General features: G+C 53.4%; 1 protein-coding gene across 1 annotated transcript in view; it reads left to right on the top strand.

Moving 5' to 3' along the window:
• TRIOBP (TRIO and F-actin binding protein) overlaps nt 1–16,729 on the top strand; it is a 58,234-nt gene that overhangs the window by 9,131 nt on the left and 32,374 nt on the right. Inside the window, exons 5-8 of the mRNA XM_060025632.1 lie at nt 442–610; nt 6,130–8,482; nt 12,578–12,692; nt 13,390–14,520. Coding sequence (XP_059881615.1) covers nt 442–610; nt 6,130–8,482; nt 12,578–12,692; nt 13,390–14,520 — 3,768 coding nt within the window. The remainder of the gene's footprint in view (nt 1–441; nt 611–6,129; nt 8,483–12,577; nt 12,693–13,389; nt 14,521–16,729) is intronic.

The following is a 16,729-nucleotide window of genomic DNA, read 5'->3' on the forward strand; positions in this document are numbered from 1 at the left end:
CGAACCCGTGTCCCTTGCATTGGCAGGAGGATTCTTAACCACCGCACCACCAGGAAAGCCCCTGGGGCTAGACTTTGAACTCACCTACTTCTCTCTGGATCCTGGGGGTGTCTCTGGGGCAGGGACCGCTATTCGAAGGCCCTCCTACCACACGGAGTTTGACTACCCTGGATTCAAGTCCCCTCCCATATAAACCATTTCCTAGCTGTGTGACTTTGGGCAAGTTCTTAGCACCAAGGGACATACCTACTGCACAGAGTTGATTGAACCTTCGCTGAGTTCACACCTTCCAAGAGCCCAGCACAGTCCTGAGCATACAGCAGGTGCTCTTGCAATGTCAATTCCCTTTCCTTCCATCTATCCATCTCATGCTGGGAGTGCAGGCCCTGGGCTCTCTCTCCTTGCTCTCCAAACAGGCTTTCTCCTCCCCTTCCCTGGCAGGACTGGGACACTGTTGAGAGGCAAGAGGAAGCCCCCAGTGGGGACAAGTTCACCGTGATGATCCCACGGAAGCCACAGGAGGGGCCAAGGGCTGACAGTGCCCGAAGGGCTCCTCCTCTCCTCACCCGGTCCCCTGTAGGAGGAGACACTGCAGGCCAGAGAAAGGAGGGTGAGTACCTTCTGCCAGGCCAGGTTGGTCCCTGTGACCACAGGTGTGGTGATGGCCAGGGGCCTGGGAACCAGATAACCATTTCTCTGGCCGCGTGGGCCCCTGGGTACATCTTACTTTGACAACTTGAGTCTTAATAACAGTAACGGTCCCCATATAATTATGGAGCAGGCAATGTGCCATGCAATCTGCTTTAAATACATCATCTTGCAACTGGTGGGTCAGGATCTTCAGGTTGCAAGTGATGGAAACTGGCTGAGTAAAAGTCTAGAGGAATGCCTTCGGGCATGGCTGGATCCAGGTATGCAAATGGCATCAAAAATCTGGTGTCTGCTCTTCTCTCTTCATTCTCAGATCCTCCCCTGATGGTGGCAGGATGAGTAGCAGCGGTATCAGGCTGTATCCTACCTAATTTTCAACTTCCACAGTAAGCGGGCACAATCTTCCCTATAGATATAGCTAAAGTCCCAGGAAGGGTTCTCCCTGGGACCCAGCATGGGTCATGTGCCCAACCTGGAGATCAGGGATGGGATCAATCCCCTGTTCAAACTTCATGGTCTGAGAGTGGAAGAGAGGAGATGGCTCAAAGGAAATCAAGGAGGTGTTGTTTCCAGAGAAAGGCAGAAGGCTGCTGGTCAGGCCAAGCCCACAGATGCCCATGACACTGGTCAGCGTCTCACTGGTATGTGAACCCAGGATGCTGGACCCCCAAAGTTTGGGCCCTCCATCACTACTGCACTGTGTTGCCTCCTGGTCTGTGTCTTCAGCATCATCAGGATTTAGAGATGTGGGGCGGGGCATCCATGTCCTAACCCCAGAAGGCAGTCTTGGCTTCCTACGGCTCCTGTAGCATTCAATCATCAAACACATGAGCACTAACCATGTGTAAGACCTGATGCTAGATACCTTGGGCATTCAGGAAGAGCCAGACATGGTCCCTGCCCCGAAAAGCACATCATCTAGTAAAGCAAACAGATGGGAGATGACAAACAGCAGCTCAGGACAGAGGAAGGGTAGAAACAGCTGTGCGGAGTTGTGAGAAGGGCTGGGGGTGAGGGTCAGGGTAGGTCCGGGGCCTGGGGAGAAAGAGCTTCATTCCAGCCAAGGAAGGACTCAGAGGAACACCTTTTGGATGTGGCACTGTAGCTGAGGAAACAGCTGGGTAAAGGCATGGAGGTGTGAAAAGGGAGTATCCTGGTATGCACAGCTTTAGCAGGGATGGTGGTATATAGCTGGGCCAGACCATGCAGGGCCTCAAGAGTCTAGCCAAGGAGTCTGGACTTTCTTTTGTAAGTAGCAGGGGGCCACAGGAGGTTTTTGCGAAGGGGAGCGATGTAATTGGTCCTGTGCCTTAAGAATTTCACTAGGGCAAGGTGTGAAGGATGAATTGAAGCAGGACGAGGCAGAGGAGACTTTTGCAGTTTAAGAGACCATTGCAGCCACTGTAGTGATAACTGGTTTAGGCATGAATCACCGGCTGATGCTAAATTCCTGGGTGAAGGGTTGTCAGGGAACAGTATATTCACACGGTCTCAGAGTATCGCCCCTCAGATTACATATCGATTACAGAGGGAAAAGGCAGCCTTAGGATGGGAAGATCTGGCAGACAGCACCTTAACCAAGTGGACACTCAGCATCCCAGCATGGGGCAAACTGGCCAGGTGCCCCCATGTGTTGCACGGGGGAGGACGTGGCATCTTTTCCAAGTCCAAGAGAGTGGGAACTGATTTTTGGACAATTAGACAGGAGGCTGTGAGAGCAAGTGGCCCGTGGACAGGGAGGGCCTCTCTGGGGAGGCGACATTGTAGCTGAGATCTAAGTTCAGAAACAGAAGAGCCATTGCAGAGCCTTAAGGAGTGGGCAGAGGTGGCAGGTTCGAGGAGAGAAGAAAGATGGGGTGATAGGAGCACGTGGAGTGTAGGAGAAGGGGGTGCAGAGGAGGCCGGTGTTGGGGGCCACCAGTAACCTGACCCTCCCTCCCAGCCTGTTCCTCCTCCAATCTGTTCTATGTCACCACCCATCCGGAGGCTCAGGTCCCAAATCTCGTGTTATCCCGATTCCCCTTTCCTCACCTTTCACATCCAATCAGCAGCAATTCTGGCCAGCACCTCCAAAACACACCCCAAATATGTCTCCTTTCTGCCATCTTTACCACTGCTCCCCGACCAAACCAGGGGTTATTGCCACAGCGCCTTCAGATCTCCTGTTTCTGCCAGGCCCCTTTAGTCCATTCTGCCCCCAGCAACTGAGCCATCCTTTAAAAACATTCATCAGATCTTGTCAGCACCCCAGCCTCCACTGCCCTGCCCCATCAGGCCCTGGGGAGGGTGTGTATGGGAAGAAGCGCCTCCCCAGTGCGAATGGCCTGAGAGCTGGTGGGGTTTTGTACTAAATCCCTGCTTTCTTGCTCTTAAACACAGGGGCCGTGGGGTGGGGGGACCCTCACTATGTGACCTGCTTGATCAAAGGCAGTCACCACTGTCTGCCTGGCGGCAGGTTCCCAAACTGCAGCAGGAGGCCACGGCCTGGGGGGAATTAGCCAAGTCCAAGATGCTGGGAATGCCTTGACATCCCTCTCGGGGCACCTCTCAGTTTGCAGACACACTCCATGGGGCAGGCTGTGCCGAGCCCGGCTAGCTGAGGGACAAAACACAGATGCCCTAGAACCTCTGCACAGCCTGCCCTGTGTGCTCACTAAGGGGGCTGCAGGAATGAAGTCAGATCCTGGGTGGGCCAGGCTCCAAGGGATGCTTGTGATGGGTGGGAAAGGGAAGAAACCGGGGCTGGGGGTGCTGACCCAGCTGTGAGCCACTGGGAGTGGTGGTAAACGCCATCTCAGCCAGTGCACATGCTCAAAGGGTGGGAAGACTCCAGGACGAGGTGCAACTCAGAGCTGGAAGGTGGTGGCACAATATTATTGCTCACTTATGGTGTGCTAGACACTTTCCTAAGCCCAGTAGACACAGTAATAAACAAGAAGGCGAGGCCCCTACCCACAGGGAGCTGGGAGGCCGGTGGGGGCAGGCAGAGCCTTGCCACACATGGGAAATGCCTGAATTTTATTCCAAGTGCAGATGGGAGCCCTTGAAGTTTTTGCTTTTTTTTTTTTTTTGCGGTACGCGGGCCTCTCACTGCTGTGGCCTCTCCCGACGCGGAGCACAGGCTCCAGACGCACAGGCTCAGCAGCCATGGCTCACGGGCCCAGCCGCTCCGCGGACGTGGGATCTTCCCGGACCGGGACGCGAACCCGCGTCCCCTGCATTGGCAGGCGGACTCCCAACCACTGCGCCACCAGGGAAGCCCTGCATTTTTTTTAAAATCTTTTAGAAGAGTTGCAAGGATAGTACAGAGAGTTTCCATTATACCCCTTACCCGGGTTTTCCCAGTGTTGACATCTTACATAACCATAGCCCTATTATCAAAATTAAGAAATTAAAAAAAAAAATTAAGAAATTAACACTGGTAACAATACTACTGACTAAACTACAGACTTTCTTTGGATTCACCGTTTTTCCACACATGTCCCTTTTATGTTGCAGGATCCAATCCAGGATCCCACATTGTGTTTAGTTACCATGTCTTTCAGTTTTCTCCCATCTGTGACAGCTTTCGTCTCTCCTTGTAAGCAGGGGTGATCTAGCTAGATTTGCTTTTGGAAAGGATCTCCCTGGATGGGTGATGACCTTGGGCCCAGAGTGCACATTGTTGGGGGGCTATTGCAACCATCCAGGTGAGAAAGGAGGGTAGCTGAGAGCGGGGAGGTGGGAAGAGGTGGATGAGAGGAGCGTGCAGATTTGGAACGTCGTGGGGCATCAGACCATCACGCAACCACAAGGCAAATTTTTTTTTTGGCCGAATCGCCGGCTTGCGGGATCCTAGATCCCGGTCTCGGCAGTGAAAGCGCCGAGTCCCAACCCCTGGACTGCCAGGGAATTCCCAACAGCACAAATTTTAAGTGCTGCTCTGTGCGTGGTTCCAGTTCCTCGATGGGTGCTGGAAACTCAAGACTTCAGTGACACCAGCTCAGAGAGTTTGGAGGAGGCAGAGGTTTCAAAGTGTGAGAAGAGGGTTTCCATTTTTTTTTTTTTTTTGGCCACGTTGCGTGGCTTGTGGGATCTCAGTTCCCCCACCAGGGACTGAGCCCTGGGCCAAGGCAGTGAAAGTGCAGAATCCCAACCACTAGGCCATCAGGCAACTCCCCAGAGAAGAGGGACTCTTAAGTGTGGACTTTAATGAATGCAGTCGTGGCTCCTTCAAGACATGGCCACAATACCCGTTACTTCTCTCCTGAAGTACCAGCCCAGGGACACGCACACAGCTGGTGGCCACCACATGCTTGGTGACCAAGGGACTGAGGGGGGTGTAGGGTGACACCATGATCATGGCGGCCCCTTCATGGGGATGGGAGTTGTGAGGGGGTCACTGATAAGCGAAGTTACATGAATCCCTTAGATCAGGGCTTCTTAAACTGTAACGTGCATGCAAATCACCTGGGAATCTTATTAAAATGTGATTCTGATGCAGTGCACCCAGGGTGCACCTGAGATTCTGCATTTCTTAGCAAACCCCCGGGTGAGGCCAATGCTGCTGGTTCACAAAAGGAACTTTTTAGAGCGATCACACAAGTCTCACTGGAAGAGAGGGGGGAGTTTCTCGGAATCCAGTTGCAGGAAGTAGAACAGAAATGAAAATTTGTTGGTAGCTGCTATTGGATCCAGCTCTCCCTCTCGGGGTCACACAGGCTATTTTATGCTTCGTTCTTTCTTTTTCTTTTCTTTAAAGATTTTTTGATGTGGACTATTTTTTTTTTTGCGGTACGCTGGCCTCTCATTGTTGTGGCCTCTCCCGTTGCGGAGCACAGGCTCCGGACGCGCAGGTTCAGCAGCCATGGTTCACGGGCCTAGCCACTCTGCGGCATGTGGGATCTTCCCGGACCGGGGCACGAACCCGTGTCCCCTGCATCGGCAGGCAGACTCCCAACCACTGCGCCACCAGGGAAGCCCAATGTGGACTATTTTTAAAGTCTTTATTGAATTTGTTATAACATTGCTTCTGTTTTATGTTTTGGTTTTTTGGCCGCAAGTCATGTGGGATCTTAGCTCCTCGACCAAGGATTGAACCCGCACCCCCTGCATTGGAAGGCGAAGTCTTAACCACTGGAGGACCAGGGAAGTCCCTCACAGACTATTTTCAAAACTGCTCTTTACGAGTTTGCCTCTTTTCTAACTTGTTCGTGAACCCCCAGACTATGTGACCTTCGGCTCTAGAGCCCACCCGACTTTGACCGAGTCATCCTGGTTTTCAATTTCAAATTTCTGACATCAGCTTGAGAGTGGCATCTAAGCCCTCCTCCAATCTGTTGCTCAGAGGGGTGGAGTTGTGTGATAGGGAAAGTGGGTCCTCTAAGGAGACAGTGTGGGGTCTGCCCCAATCATCTGTCCCAGGGGACAAAGAAAGGTAGGCTGTGGGAGCTGCCTAGACCTCTGCCTTTACCTTGAACCTAACTCTTCTCTCTCTAGGCTCTGGTGGTGGGAACCGAAGCGCCGGACAGCACTGGGCGAAGCTCCGGGGAGAAAGCGCGTACTTCTTGGAGCGGCACCGGTCGGCGCTGACCCCGGTCTCTCCCGCGACACCACAGAGTGGTGCTCGAAGTACCACCCCCCAGGCTTCCTCTCTCCATCGCTCTGCTTCCACACAACTCGATACCTCCCGAGCCTCCTCTCCCCCACGACTTGCCCAACGGGACAACCCCAGAACCTCATCCACCCAGCAGGACACCCCCAGGACCTCTTCCACACAGCGGAACACCCCCAGAGCATCCTCTCCCTCAAGAGTCGCCCAACGGGATAACCCCAGAACCTCGCCCACCCAACAGGATACCCCTAGGGCCTCTTCCACGCAACAGAACACCCCCAGAGCATCCTCTCCCTCAAGAGTCGCCCAACGGGACAACCCCAGAACCTCGTCCACCCAACAGGACACCCCCAAGACCTCTTCCACACAGCGGAACGCCCCCAGAGCATCCTCTCCCGCAAGAGTTGCCCAACGGGATAACCCCAGAACCTCGTCCACCCAACAGGACACCCCCAAGACCTCTTCCACACAGCGGAACACCCCCAGAGCATCCTCTCCCTCAAGAGTTGCCCAACGGGATAACCCCAGAACCTCGTCCACCCAACAGGATACCCCTAGGGCCTCTTCCACACAACAGAACACCCCCAGAGCATCCTCTCCCTCAAGAGTCGCCCAACGGGACAACCCCAGAACCTCGTCCACCCAACGAAATAATCCTCAAGTTTCCTTTCCCCCCAGAGCCACCCAACAAGACAACTCCAGAGCCTCTTCTACCCAACAGGACAGCCCTCAAGCTCCTGTCCCTACTTGTACTCCCCAGAGGGACAACCCCAGACCTTCTTGTATTCAACAGAACACTCCCAGAACCTCTTCTACCCAAAGGGACAACCCCAAAACCTCTTGTGCCCAACGGGACAATCCCAAATCCTCTTCCTCACGGCGGGAAAACCCAGGAAGCTCCTCCTCTCAGGGCTGCACCCAACGGGACAATCCCGGACCTTCCTCTCCCCGTCGTTCCTCTCAGCAGCGGAACAATCCCAGGAATTCCTCTCCCCATCGTACTAACAAAGACATTCCATGGGCTTCCTTTCCCCTCCGGCCAACCCAGGGTGATGGCCCCCGAACCTCTTCCCCATCTCGCTCCAAGCAAAGTGAGGTTCCCTGGGCATCCATTGCCCTCCGGCCAACCCAAAGCGACAGGTCTCAGACCTCATCTCCCATCAGACCAGCTCAGCGTGACTCATCCCAGCGCTCCTCCAGCCCCACCCAGCACAACTCACCATCCCGGGCCACCTCCTCCTCCCACCCGCCAAGCCACCACAGTGCCTCCCGGACCTCCTCGCCTCTGCACCCTGCTACCCGCGGTGCACCCCAGACCTCTCCGGAGCCCTCCCAGCCCCCCTGCCCTGTGTGCATTGGGCACCGGGATGCCCCTCGAGCCTCCTCGCCTCCTCGCTATTTGCAGCATGACCCCTTTCCCTTCTTCCCAGACCCCCACGCATCTGAGAGTGAATCGCCCCACCATGACCCCCCCTATATGCCCCCAGCCGTATGCATTGGACACCGGGATGCCCCTCGGGCTTCCTCACCCCCCCGCCACACCCAATTTGACCCCTTTCCCTTCCTCCCAGACACGTCAGATGCTGAGAACCAGTCCGCCCAGCACGAGCCTCCTCAGTTCCCCCCCACTGTGTGTATCGGGCACCGTGACGCACCCCGGGCCTCCTCCCCGCCGCGCCAAGCCCCAGAGCCCTCCCTCTTGTTCCAGGATCTCCCCAGGGCCAGCACCGAGAGCCTTGTCCCCTCCACAGACTCTCTGCACGAGCGCCTCCACATCCCCAGCCCTGTATGCATTGGGCACCGTGATGCACCCTCCTTCTCGTCCCCGCCCCGCCAGGCCCCCGAGCCCTCCCTCTTCTTCCAGGACCCCACTGGGACTAGCATGGAGAGCCTGGCCCCCTCCACCGACTCTCTGCGTGGCTCCCCAGTGCTGCACCCTCAAGTGTGCATAGGGCACCGGGATGCCCCTCGAGCCTCCTCTCCACCCCGCCACCCGCCCAGTGACCTAGCGCTCCTGGCACCCTCACCTCCGCCAGGCAGCTCGGGGGGCTCCCGGGGCTCGGCACCCCCGGGTGAGACCAGGCACAACTTGGAGAGGGAGGAATACACCGTGCTGGCCGACCTGCCCCCACCCAGGAGGCTGGCGCAGAGGGAGCCAGGGCCCCAGTGCAGCAACGGGGGCCGCACCCGCAGCCCTGGCCGCGCAGAGGTGGAGCGCCTCTTCGGGCAAGAGCGCAGGTGAGCCCAGGGCTGGGGCAGCCAGGTGGGCTGGGGCGGAGGCTCGGCGGCGGCAGGACAGGTGGAAGGTTCACAGGCTTAGGTTCCAAACCAGGAAAGGGTTTAGGCCCCCGCCCTGCCGCTTACTGGCTATGTGACCTTAGGCAAATCACTTCACCTGTTTCCGCACCTTAGGAGTTGTTTTTGACAATTAAGTGATATTGTGCATAGCCTAAGAGTAAGAGCGAAGACCAGGGTCAGGCAGGCTGGGTTCAAACCCTGGGTCAACGCCATTCACCAACTGGTGTGATGTGGTAAAGTGATTTAATCTACCTGAGCCTCAGTTTCCTCATCTGTAAAATTAGAACATTAGTACATTAATTTAAATGAGGTTAAATTCTCAAACCCTTTGTTTGATCCAGAGTCACAGGTTTATTTATTTATTTATTTATTTTTTACACCTTATGTGAGGGAGAAGAAGGTGTCCCAGATTTTTTTTCTGCCTTAAAGAAGAAAGCTCACAGGTCCCTTGCATTTCCGAAAACAGAGATGTCAATTTAAAACGTATGGCCAGAGCCACATATTTTAAATAAGAGAACCCACAGGATGACAGACTTTTTTTAGAGGTTAAATATTCCTTTCCTGGGACGCAGCGACAGCACCTGAAGTCCAGGAGTCCCACAAGTCTCCTTGGTCAGTGGCTCCATTCATGCGGGTGTTTACAACCCAGCAGAACGTCTGCTTTTCCCCAGTCTTGGGGAGGAGAAATGTTTCCTCCAGATCCGGCTGAGATTTCTTTCTCCAGCAGTTCCAGCCTCAGAGTCTTTAAGGATCAGGGCTGAAATTCCATTCGCTAAGTTCAAGAGAACAAAAAAAACATAGGTCTGAAAGTCTCAAAACTTTCAGTGTAGAATTCAATAAATTATAGCATATTTACCGAGGCTGAGGTGTACAACCACCACCACAACATAATTTTAGAACATTTCCATCACCCTAAGGAGTGGCTAATATTTTGCATCCACAATTCCTCTCTTTGTTGTTCCTTAGAAAACATTTTCTCTTAGATTTGAATCTGCACGAGAAACCTTATCTCTTATTCTTCAAATTTCCTTTTCCAGTAAGTTTTATCCATTTAAAACCCAGGCGACAACCTTTGTGGTCTCCAGCATTAGTGTAATTCTTTCTTTGGCCTCTTAAAAAAAATACTTTCGTTTTTTTAGAGCAGTTTTTGGTTCACAACAAAATTGAGCAGAAAGTACAGAGATTTCCCATATACGCCCTGTTCCTACACGTGCACAGCTACTCCACTATCAACATCCCCCGTCAGAGTGGTCCACTTGTTGCAATCCATGAACTTACACTGACACATTATCACCCAAAGTCCATAGTTCACATTAGGGTTCACTCTTGGTGATGTACATTCTGAGTTCAGACAGATGTATAATGACGTGTGTCTACCATCAGAGTATCACACGGAATAGTCTCACTACCCTGAAAATCCCCTTTGTCTTTGGCCTTTTATGATGACTATTTTTGGTCTGATGTCAATTTGCATACCTTTGACTTTACCTGATGACTCAGCAGGGTCTTTGAACCAAAGTTAAATTTTCTTTCCTTCTTTTTTTTTCTTACCGTAATTAACTTTTAGAGAGATAAAGCGTTTATAGTAGAAGTCTGGAATATTTATACTTTTATTAATCATTTAATTGTTTTTACACAGATACTTCTATTCATTTTGCTCTCTTTGAAGTAGATTTACCTTTTTTTTAAAGCTTTATTGAGGTATGACTGATATATAAAAATTGCATATTTAGCATATATATTTTGGTGAAGTAGATTATTTGCTTTTAACCAAGGCTTTACGACTCTACTGAGTAATTAAAATTTTCCCTCTTGTATGGCATTTTTTCCAAGTAGAAAACCATTCGTCCTCTGAAGATAAAATTTTAAAACCTACTTAAATATCTCTAAGGGACAGACTGAAATTTATGAGTGGGTGGCTATAGAGCTGTACTCTTACTTTCTCCCATTCATTCATTCAACATGTATTTATTGAGCATCTACTCTGTTCAAGCATTGCTCTAACTGAGGCTGGACGTTTTTTCTTAAAGGGCTATTATCACATTAAAGCATTAGGAATTTTGGCTCGATATCTTCATTCCTGCCCTCTTGATGCCTTTGGAATTTCTTGTCTTAGAATCATATAAGCATTTCCTAGTATCTTGAATTCAAAACAGAGCCTTCATGGAATTTACCTGACTTGATGGTCGCTGTCCTTTAATACCCTCTGGAGGTGGAAGAGCCCATCCAAGCTTCTTTGTCATCCTCGGTGCAGAGCCACACCAACCCTCAGGAACAGGTGGCCCGAGGAAATACTGTTGCTTCAGCATCAGGAGGCTGGGTCTCTGTCCAAGTCTCAGAATTTTCTTGAGTTCTCTCCCCTCTCTCCATTCCACACGGGGGGAACCTTCTCAGATGGAATGCTCACTGAACAAGCTGGAGTTTATATGGAAAATGCATTCATTCGGAAGAGAACGCACGTTTGCCTCGCCACCCTGCACAGGGTAGTTTCTGCCATTATCCTCCCCACCTAGTCAACGTTGGGGTTTTTGCTTCGCAGAGGCTCCTACACCCCGGTTCTGAGGGAAATTCACTCTAAGGCATCAGATCTCACAGAGCAAGGAAACTCTCTCGCTTCAAATTGGATTAAAAATTGAACCTGATCAGGCAGCCATCAAACTTAGAAACAGTTACTCCAGAGCAGGGAACTTTGGTTTCCTGTGAGTCCAATGCTAAGAATGGCTAAAAAATCAAATTAGTTTATGGATCTGATTCCAATAACATTGGCAAAAGCCATAAGACAAGAACAAAGCCCAAGGCCTTAATTGTTTCACTTTCTAAAGCCTCTGTAGAGTTTCAGCCTAGTCCCCAAGCTGGAGGCAGACTGCAGGGTATGGGTCCTGGCTCAGACCTGAGGAGAGATTCTTCTTCCTGTTTCACTGGCTGGGTCAAGGTCAGCACCTGGTCATCTTTCCCAGCCTTCTGGTTTGGTTCAGCCACCAGAGACACAGCTCCATCTGCCAATTTAGATGAAGTCTGACTCTCAAACCCTCTTGCAATAAATATCCTAAATACCCAGTGGAGTGGTTAGGTCTTTTCTTTTGACCCCCTCACACAGGGGAGGGGAGAGATGTACCCAGATTCTGTTTAATGTTCCTACATTTCAACAGAGATGTCACGTTAAATATTAATAGCCATGGCTAACGATTATTAAGCAAGACAACTAGCTGGAACTAGGGACTTTCCACAGCTTAGAGGTTGTCTTCGCCGGACGTGGCAACAATGCCTGAAATCTGGGTGTCTTAGAAATGACATTTGCATGGGCGGTTTTATGTTGGCCTTTCTGGAGTTGTGGGGAAAAGAGGATGTTTCTTCCTTCTGATCTTGCTAAGAGCTCTTTAACCAACAGCTAGAGGGCTGCAGCTAGTACTGAGGGGAACAGGTTGGCCTGGGAAGTCCAAAATTTACCATATGGACAGAAAATGGGCAGAAAGAATGGAATATGGGGGCATATGTCATTCTGCCTCTCCTGTCTCCACCTCATGGATTGCAGGAGTTGAAATGAGATAGTACAAGTGCCTGGGACACAGGAAGTGTTCCATAAATGTTTGCCATTATGATCACGCATGCACACTGCCTGCGACACGGTAGGTGCTCAATAAATCTTAATTCCCACAAGGACCAGTCTAGCCTTTGTCTGAGGGTGAACTGTGGGCTGCCAGTGGGGTGGCGGCCAGAAAGGAAGTACTGAGTGAGACAGGAGGCGGTCAAGGCCAAGGCTGAGCTCCCCGACCTTTGCCCACCCCTTTTCTCATTTCGTCTTCCCAACAGCCCCATGAAGCAGGTAGAATAGGGCAGTGTCGACTATCCCCATTTTGCAGAAGGGGAAACTGAGGCCCTGAAAGGATCCTCCCTCACTTAAGGCCCTTCAACGAGCTTGTGGTGGGTCCCTGGATCTGCTACATCTCTTCCACTGGGGGTGGGAGTAGAGGAGCTGGGGTGCCGGGAGTGGGGCAGTCCCAAGGGCCCTCAGAGGGGCGGTGCGTTTGCTCATAGGAAGTCCGAGGCACCGGGGGCCTTCCAGACCCGGGATGAGGGGCGGTCGCAGCGGCCCAGCCAAGTTCAGAGCCAACCTCTCCGAAGACAGTCCAGCCCTGCCCTCAGCAGGGAGGTGAGCACTGCCAGCCTGCCCGGGGCCCCTGCACCCCCAAGGGGTGAGCCACAGCTTCTCCCCTCCCCCAGGTGCTGGGCGGGGGTCCTGGGAAGGGAGGTTCTTTACGAAAGGGTCAGAGTCCCAATCATGGGCGTCCAGCTCCTCCCTCTCCCAAAGAGCCAGCAAAATTGAGCCAGACCCCATCAGTCCATCCTGAAGACGGCCCTTCCATGCTGCCCCCGTCCTCCATTAGGCACCTGCCATCTTGAGAAGTTTTCAGGGAAAACCTCCCCATACGTCAGTCCAGCTCTAAGGGCTGTCTCTTCCAGGGTGGGGATTGGCATTTTTAAAGAAACTCTTAGATGGCAGGGCCCAACCCAGTGTGAATGGAGTATTGGTGGTGGAAATTCCGGCACCTGATAGCCCAGGTTGGAATCAATATCTTGGGGGGGAGGGGGAAGTCCGGAAAGTGAGCAGCTGTTTGCAGATCTTTTTCTGGAACTGAGGAAGGTGGGTGAGAGGTAAGGGCTGACACCCCCAGGGAGGGAAGCCAGAGACCCTAGGTACTTTTTGACCTGCTTTAATCCAGCCTGCCGTGAGGACAGAGCTTACAACTCCCTGAAGCCTGGCTAAGACCCCAGTTTCCTGTCCTCCTAGACAGACACCACCCAGTCAAGGTCCTGGAGCCTCACCCACTCCCTCACCTCATCCTCAGGTAACCAAGCCCCTCGCGAAGCAGGCAGAACCGGCCCGGCGGAGCCGAGCAGAGCCCCCTCATCCCAGGAGCCCCGAGAGGCGGCCTGAGGGGGAACGGCGGCTCCAGGGGTCCTCGCCGCCCCCGAGGACGTCAGCCAGGACTCCTGAGAGGGAGCAGCGGACAGAGAGCCCTCTGGAAAGAGGCCGGGCGGGCCCAAGACGGCCCCTGGGAGGGCAGCAGAGTCTGGAGGGACCGCCAGGATCCGGGGACCCACACGGACACCTGGAGAGAGGCTGGGGCAGGCAGGAGGGCCCAGGCCTGGGGGGCTGGCTAGGACTTGGGGGGCCCAGGCAGGGGGCTGCCAGAGCCCCAGAGGAAACCTGGAGGGGCCCTCCCAGGGAGTCTGAGGAGAGCTGGAAGCTGCTGGCTGGCCCCCCCTGCCACAGGGGGCAGGCAGAGGCCTGGGAGGAACCCCCCAGTGCTGGGCCATGGGAGCCCTCTGGCAGGCCAGCTCAGCGGGGCTGGGGCAGCCTGCAGGAGCTGTCCAGTCCTCACCAGCCTATGAGGCCCCCAGAGAGCTCCAGGGCAGGCCCAGGAGAGTTCTCGAAACCCCAGAGGCCTGAGACCACCCCTGCCACGGGCTGGGGGGCTGAGGGAGCCTGTCCACACCTGCGTGGCCCCGAGAGGCAGCCCGAGCTTGACTGGAGGGACCTGGTGGGCCTCCTCATGGCCCCCAGAGAGGGGGCCTGGACCCACTCGGGGGAGCCGACACTCGCCTCCACTCTTCCGAGGCTGGACTGGGAAGGCCTCCTGGAGCTCCTGCAGGCCCAGCTGCCCCGCCGGGACTCGGCTGGACACTGGGGTGGGCCAGGCACAATTTCCCCAGGCACGAAGGGTACTCTGGAGCTGGAGCCAGAGCGACACACCCAGTCTGAAGGAGGGGCAGGAGCTACTCTGGTCAACGGATACAGCCCTGGGCAGTGGCCCCAGAGCTCCGCCCAGCCACCCAGCCCTGCCGGCATCTCCACCCAGTGGCCAAAGACCAAAGTGACAAGTGGACCAGAGACCTCAACTATGGCTGGTCTGGAGGAGACAGGCCAACTGAGGGGCAGGAGCCCTGCAGAGGGCCCCAGCTCGCTACAATGGGAGGTAAGTCAGCCTCACTTCCGAGGGGCAGCCTGAAAGTCAGTCCCACCGCACACAAGTGTCCCGAAAGGCCTCCCCTCAGCTTCTGCACACAATCCTCCTGACCAAAAGCTTCCCCTAGCACAAACTGCACAGCGATAATGAGAGCACTGTTTCTGAGCATGTACTGTGTGCTAAGCCTTGGTCTCAATGCTTCATGGTATTTTCCTCATTTAATCTCCACAGCAGTCTGATGAGAAAGGCACTATTTATTTACAGACAAGGAAACTGAGACACAGAGAGGTTAAGCCACTCACCCAAGATCACACAGCTAGTCAGGGCCAGGGTAGGGGTGGACCCCGGGTCTGCTCCGTGCAGATCACCCTGAGGCCTCAAGCAAGATGCACTGGCCAGGCCCTTCTCCCCTCCTGGCCCTACAATACTTGGTTTGTGTTGCCTCTGGTGGCTTCTACCTGGCCCTGTCTGGGACTGCAGCCAGCGTGGTCGTGTCCCCTCGCCACTGCTGTATTCCAAGTTCCTTAAAGTCCAGGAGTGAAGCTTGACAGCTTCACTTACCTTTCTCTGGCCCATACAGCTCCTCTCAGGCACAGAGAAGGGGTTGCATAAATGCTCATTGGGCTGAGCTGGCTGCTGAGACAGCTGCTTAAATGGGGGCCTATATGTAAAGTAGGCCCAGTGCCTGGCGCATAGTAGGTGCTCACTAAATCCCTTCCTGTCTCTTTGGCCCAGGGGCAGGGTCACAGAGTCAGCAGTGCTCTGGTGCTGCCCAGAGCATTTACCTGAAGACGGTCAGTGGGAAGGGTCCTGGAGGCCAGAACCCTGCAACCTGGCCTCAGCTCACCAGGAATGCAGCAGGTGGTTTTGGACACCCAGACTCTCTTGGTCCTGGTCTTCCTCTGTAAAACGGGACCAACTACTTCCCTGACAGGCACTACTGGGGCGACGCGGCAGCTCCTGCTCTTTCATCCAGACCCTCCCCGTCTCCACAATGTGCAGCCCAGTACTGCCTCCCCCACAGATGACAGGGGAGGGCTTATGGTGTGCCGGGCCTTGGCCTTCGGGCTTCGCATGCTTTGCCACATGTGCCTCAGCTCGATACGAGGCCCAGACTCATTCAGCATTTGCTGGGGGTCACACAAGTATAAGTCGAGAGAAGTGAGATCAAAGTATTGACTCCAAAGCCCGAGTTTTTACTTTTTAAAATTTTATTGAAGTAGAGTTGATTTACAATGTTGTGTTCATTTCTGCTGTACAGCGAAGTGACTCAGTTATACATATATATACTTTTTCATATTCTTTTCCATTATGGTTTATCATAGGATATTGAATATATTTCCCTGTGCTATACAGTAGGACCTTGTTGCTTATGCATCCTATATATACTAGTTTGCAAGACAAAAGACATTTGTCTTTCTTTCTGACTTCATTTTGTATGATAATCTCTAGGTCCATCCATGTTGCTGCAAATGGCATTATGTCATTCTTGTTTGTGGCTGAGTAATATTCCTGTGTGTGTGTGTGTGTGTGTGTGTGTGTGTGTGTGTGTACACCACGTGTATATACACCACATCTTATTTATCCATTCATCTGTTGATGGACATTTAGGTTGTTTCCATGTCTTGGAAAAGCCCAAGCTTTTAACCACTATTTTGTGGAGCCTCTGAGCCCATGGAAGGACTAGGGAGCCCCCTTCCCTGCATTTCCCTGAGGCTGCTCTCGATTTCTCCCCTGATCAACTCAATGCACAGACACCAGAGATGCAGGGATGAGCCAGCTTGGTCCTGCACATGAGAGGTTGCTATCAGGCTTGTTGGGCAGGCAGGTGGACCACCACAGGCAGCTCAAGGAGAAGATGCTGCGTCCCAGTGGACGCTGGGATGCTGCAGGCTGGTCTGGTCAAAAGAGAAGAGGGAGGAAAGAGATTCTCTAGCTAGAGTTACTCCATGGTGAGGCTCAGGGGTCCCTGGGTGGTTAGGAGATGGTGACTGGGGAGGGGCAGGAACACCAGGTGCTTCAGGCCATTTCACAGATGACACAGCAGAGGCATTCACCAGGTCCTGCTGGGGCTCCAGCTGGTCACCTCTAGGAAACCTTTGGCATGGCGTTCAAGGCCTCCTGGCCTTCCTTCCCCCCCAGATTTGCCCTCTAGCTGTGCTGAGCTGGCTGCAGAGCTCTGTGAGCACATCTCCCTGCCCTTGTGCCTGCTGTTTCT

This window comes from Delphinus delphis, chromosome 11, assembly GCF_949987515.2.
Source record: "Delphinus delphis chromosome 11, mDelDel1.2, whole genome shotgun sequence".
Lineage (NCBI taxonomy): Eukaryota > Metazoa > Chordata > Mammalia > Artiodactyla > Delphinidae > Delphinus > Delphinus delphis.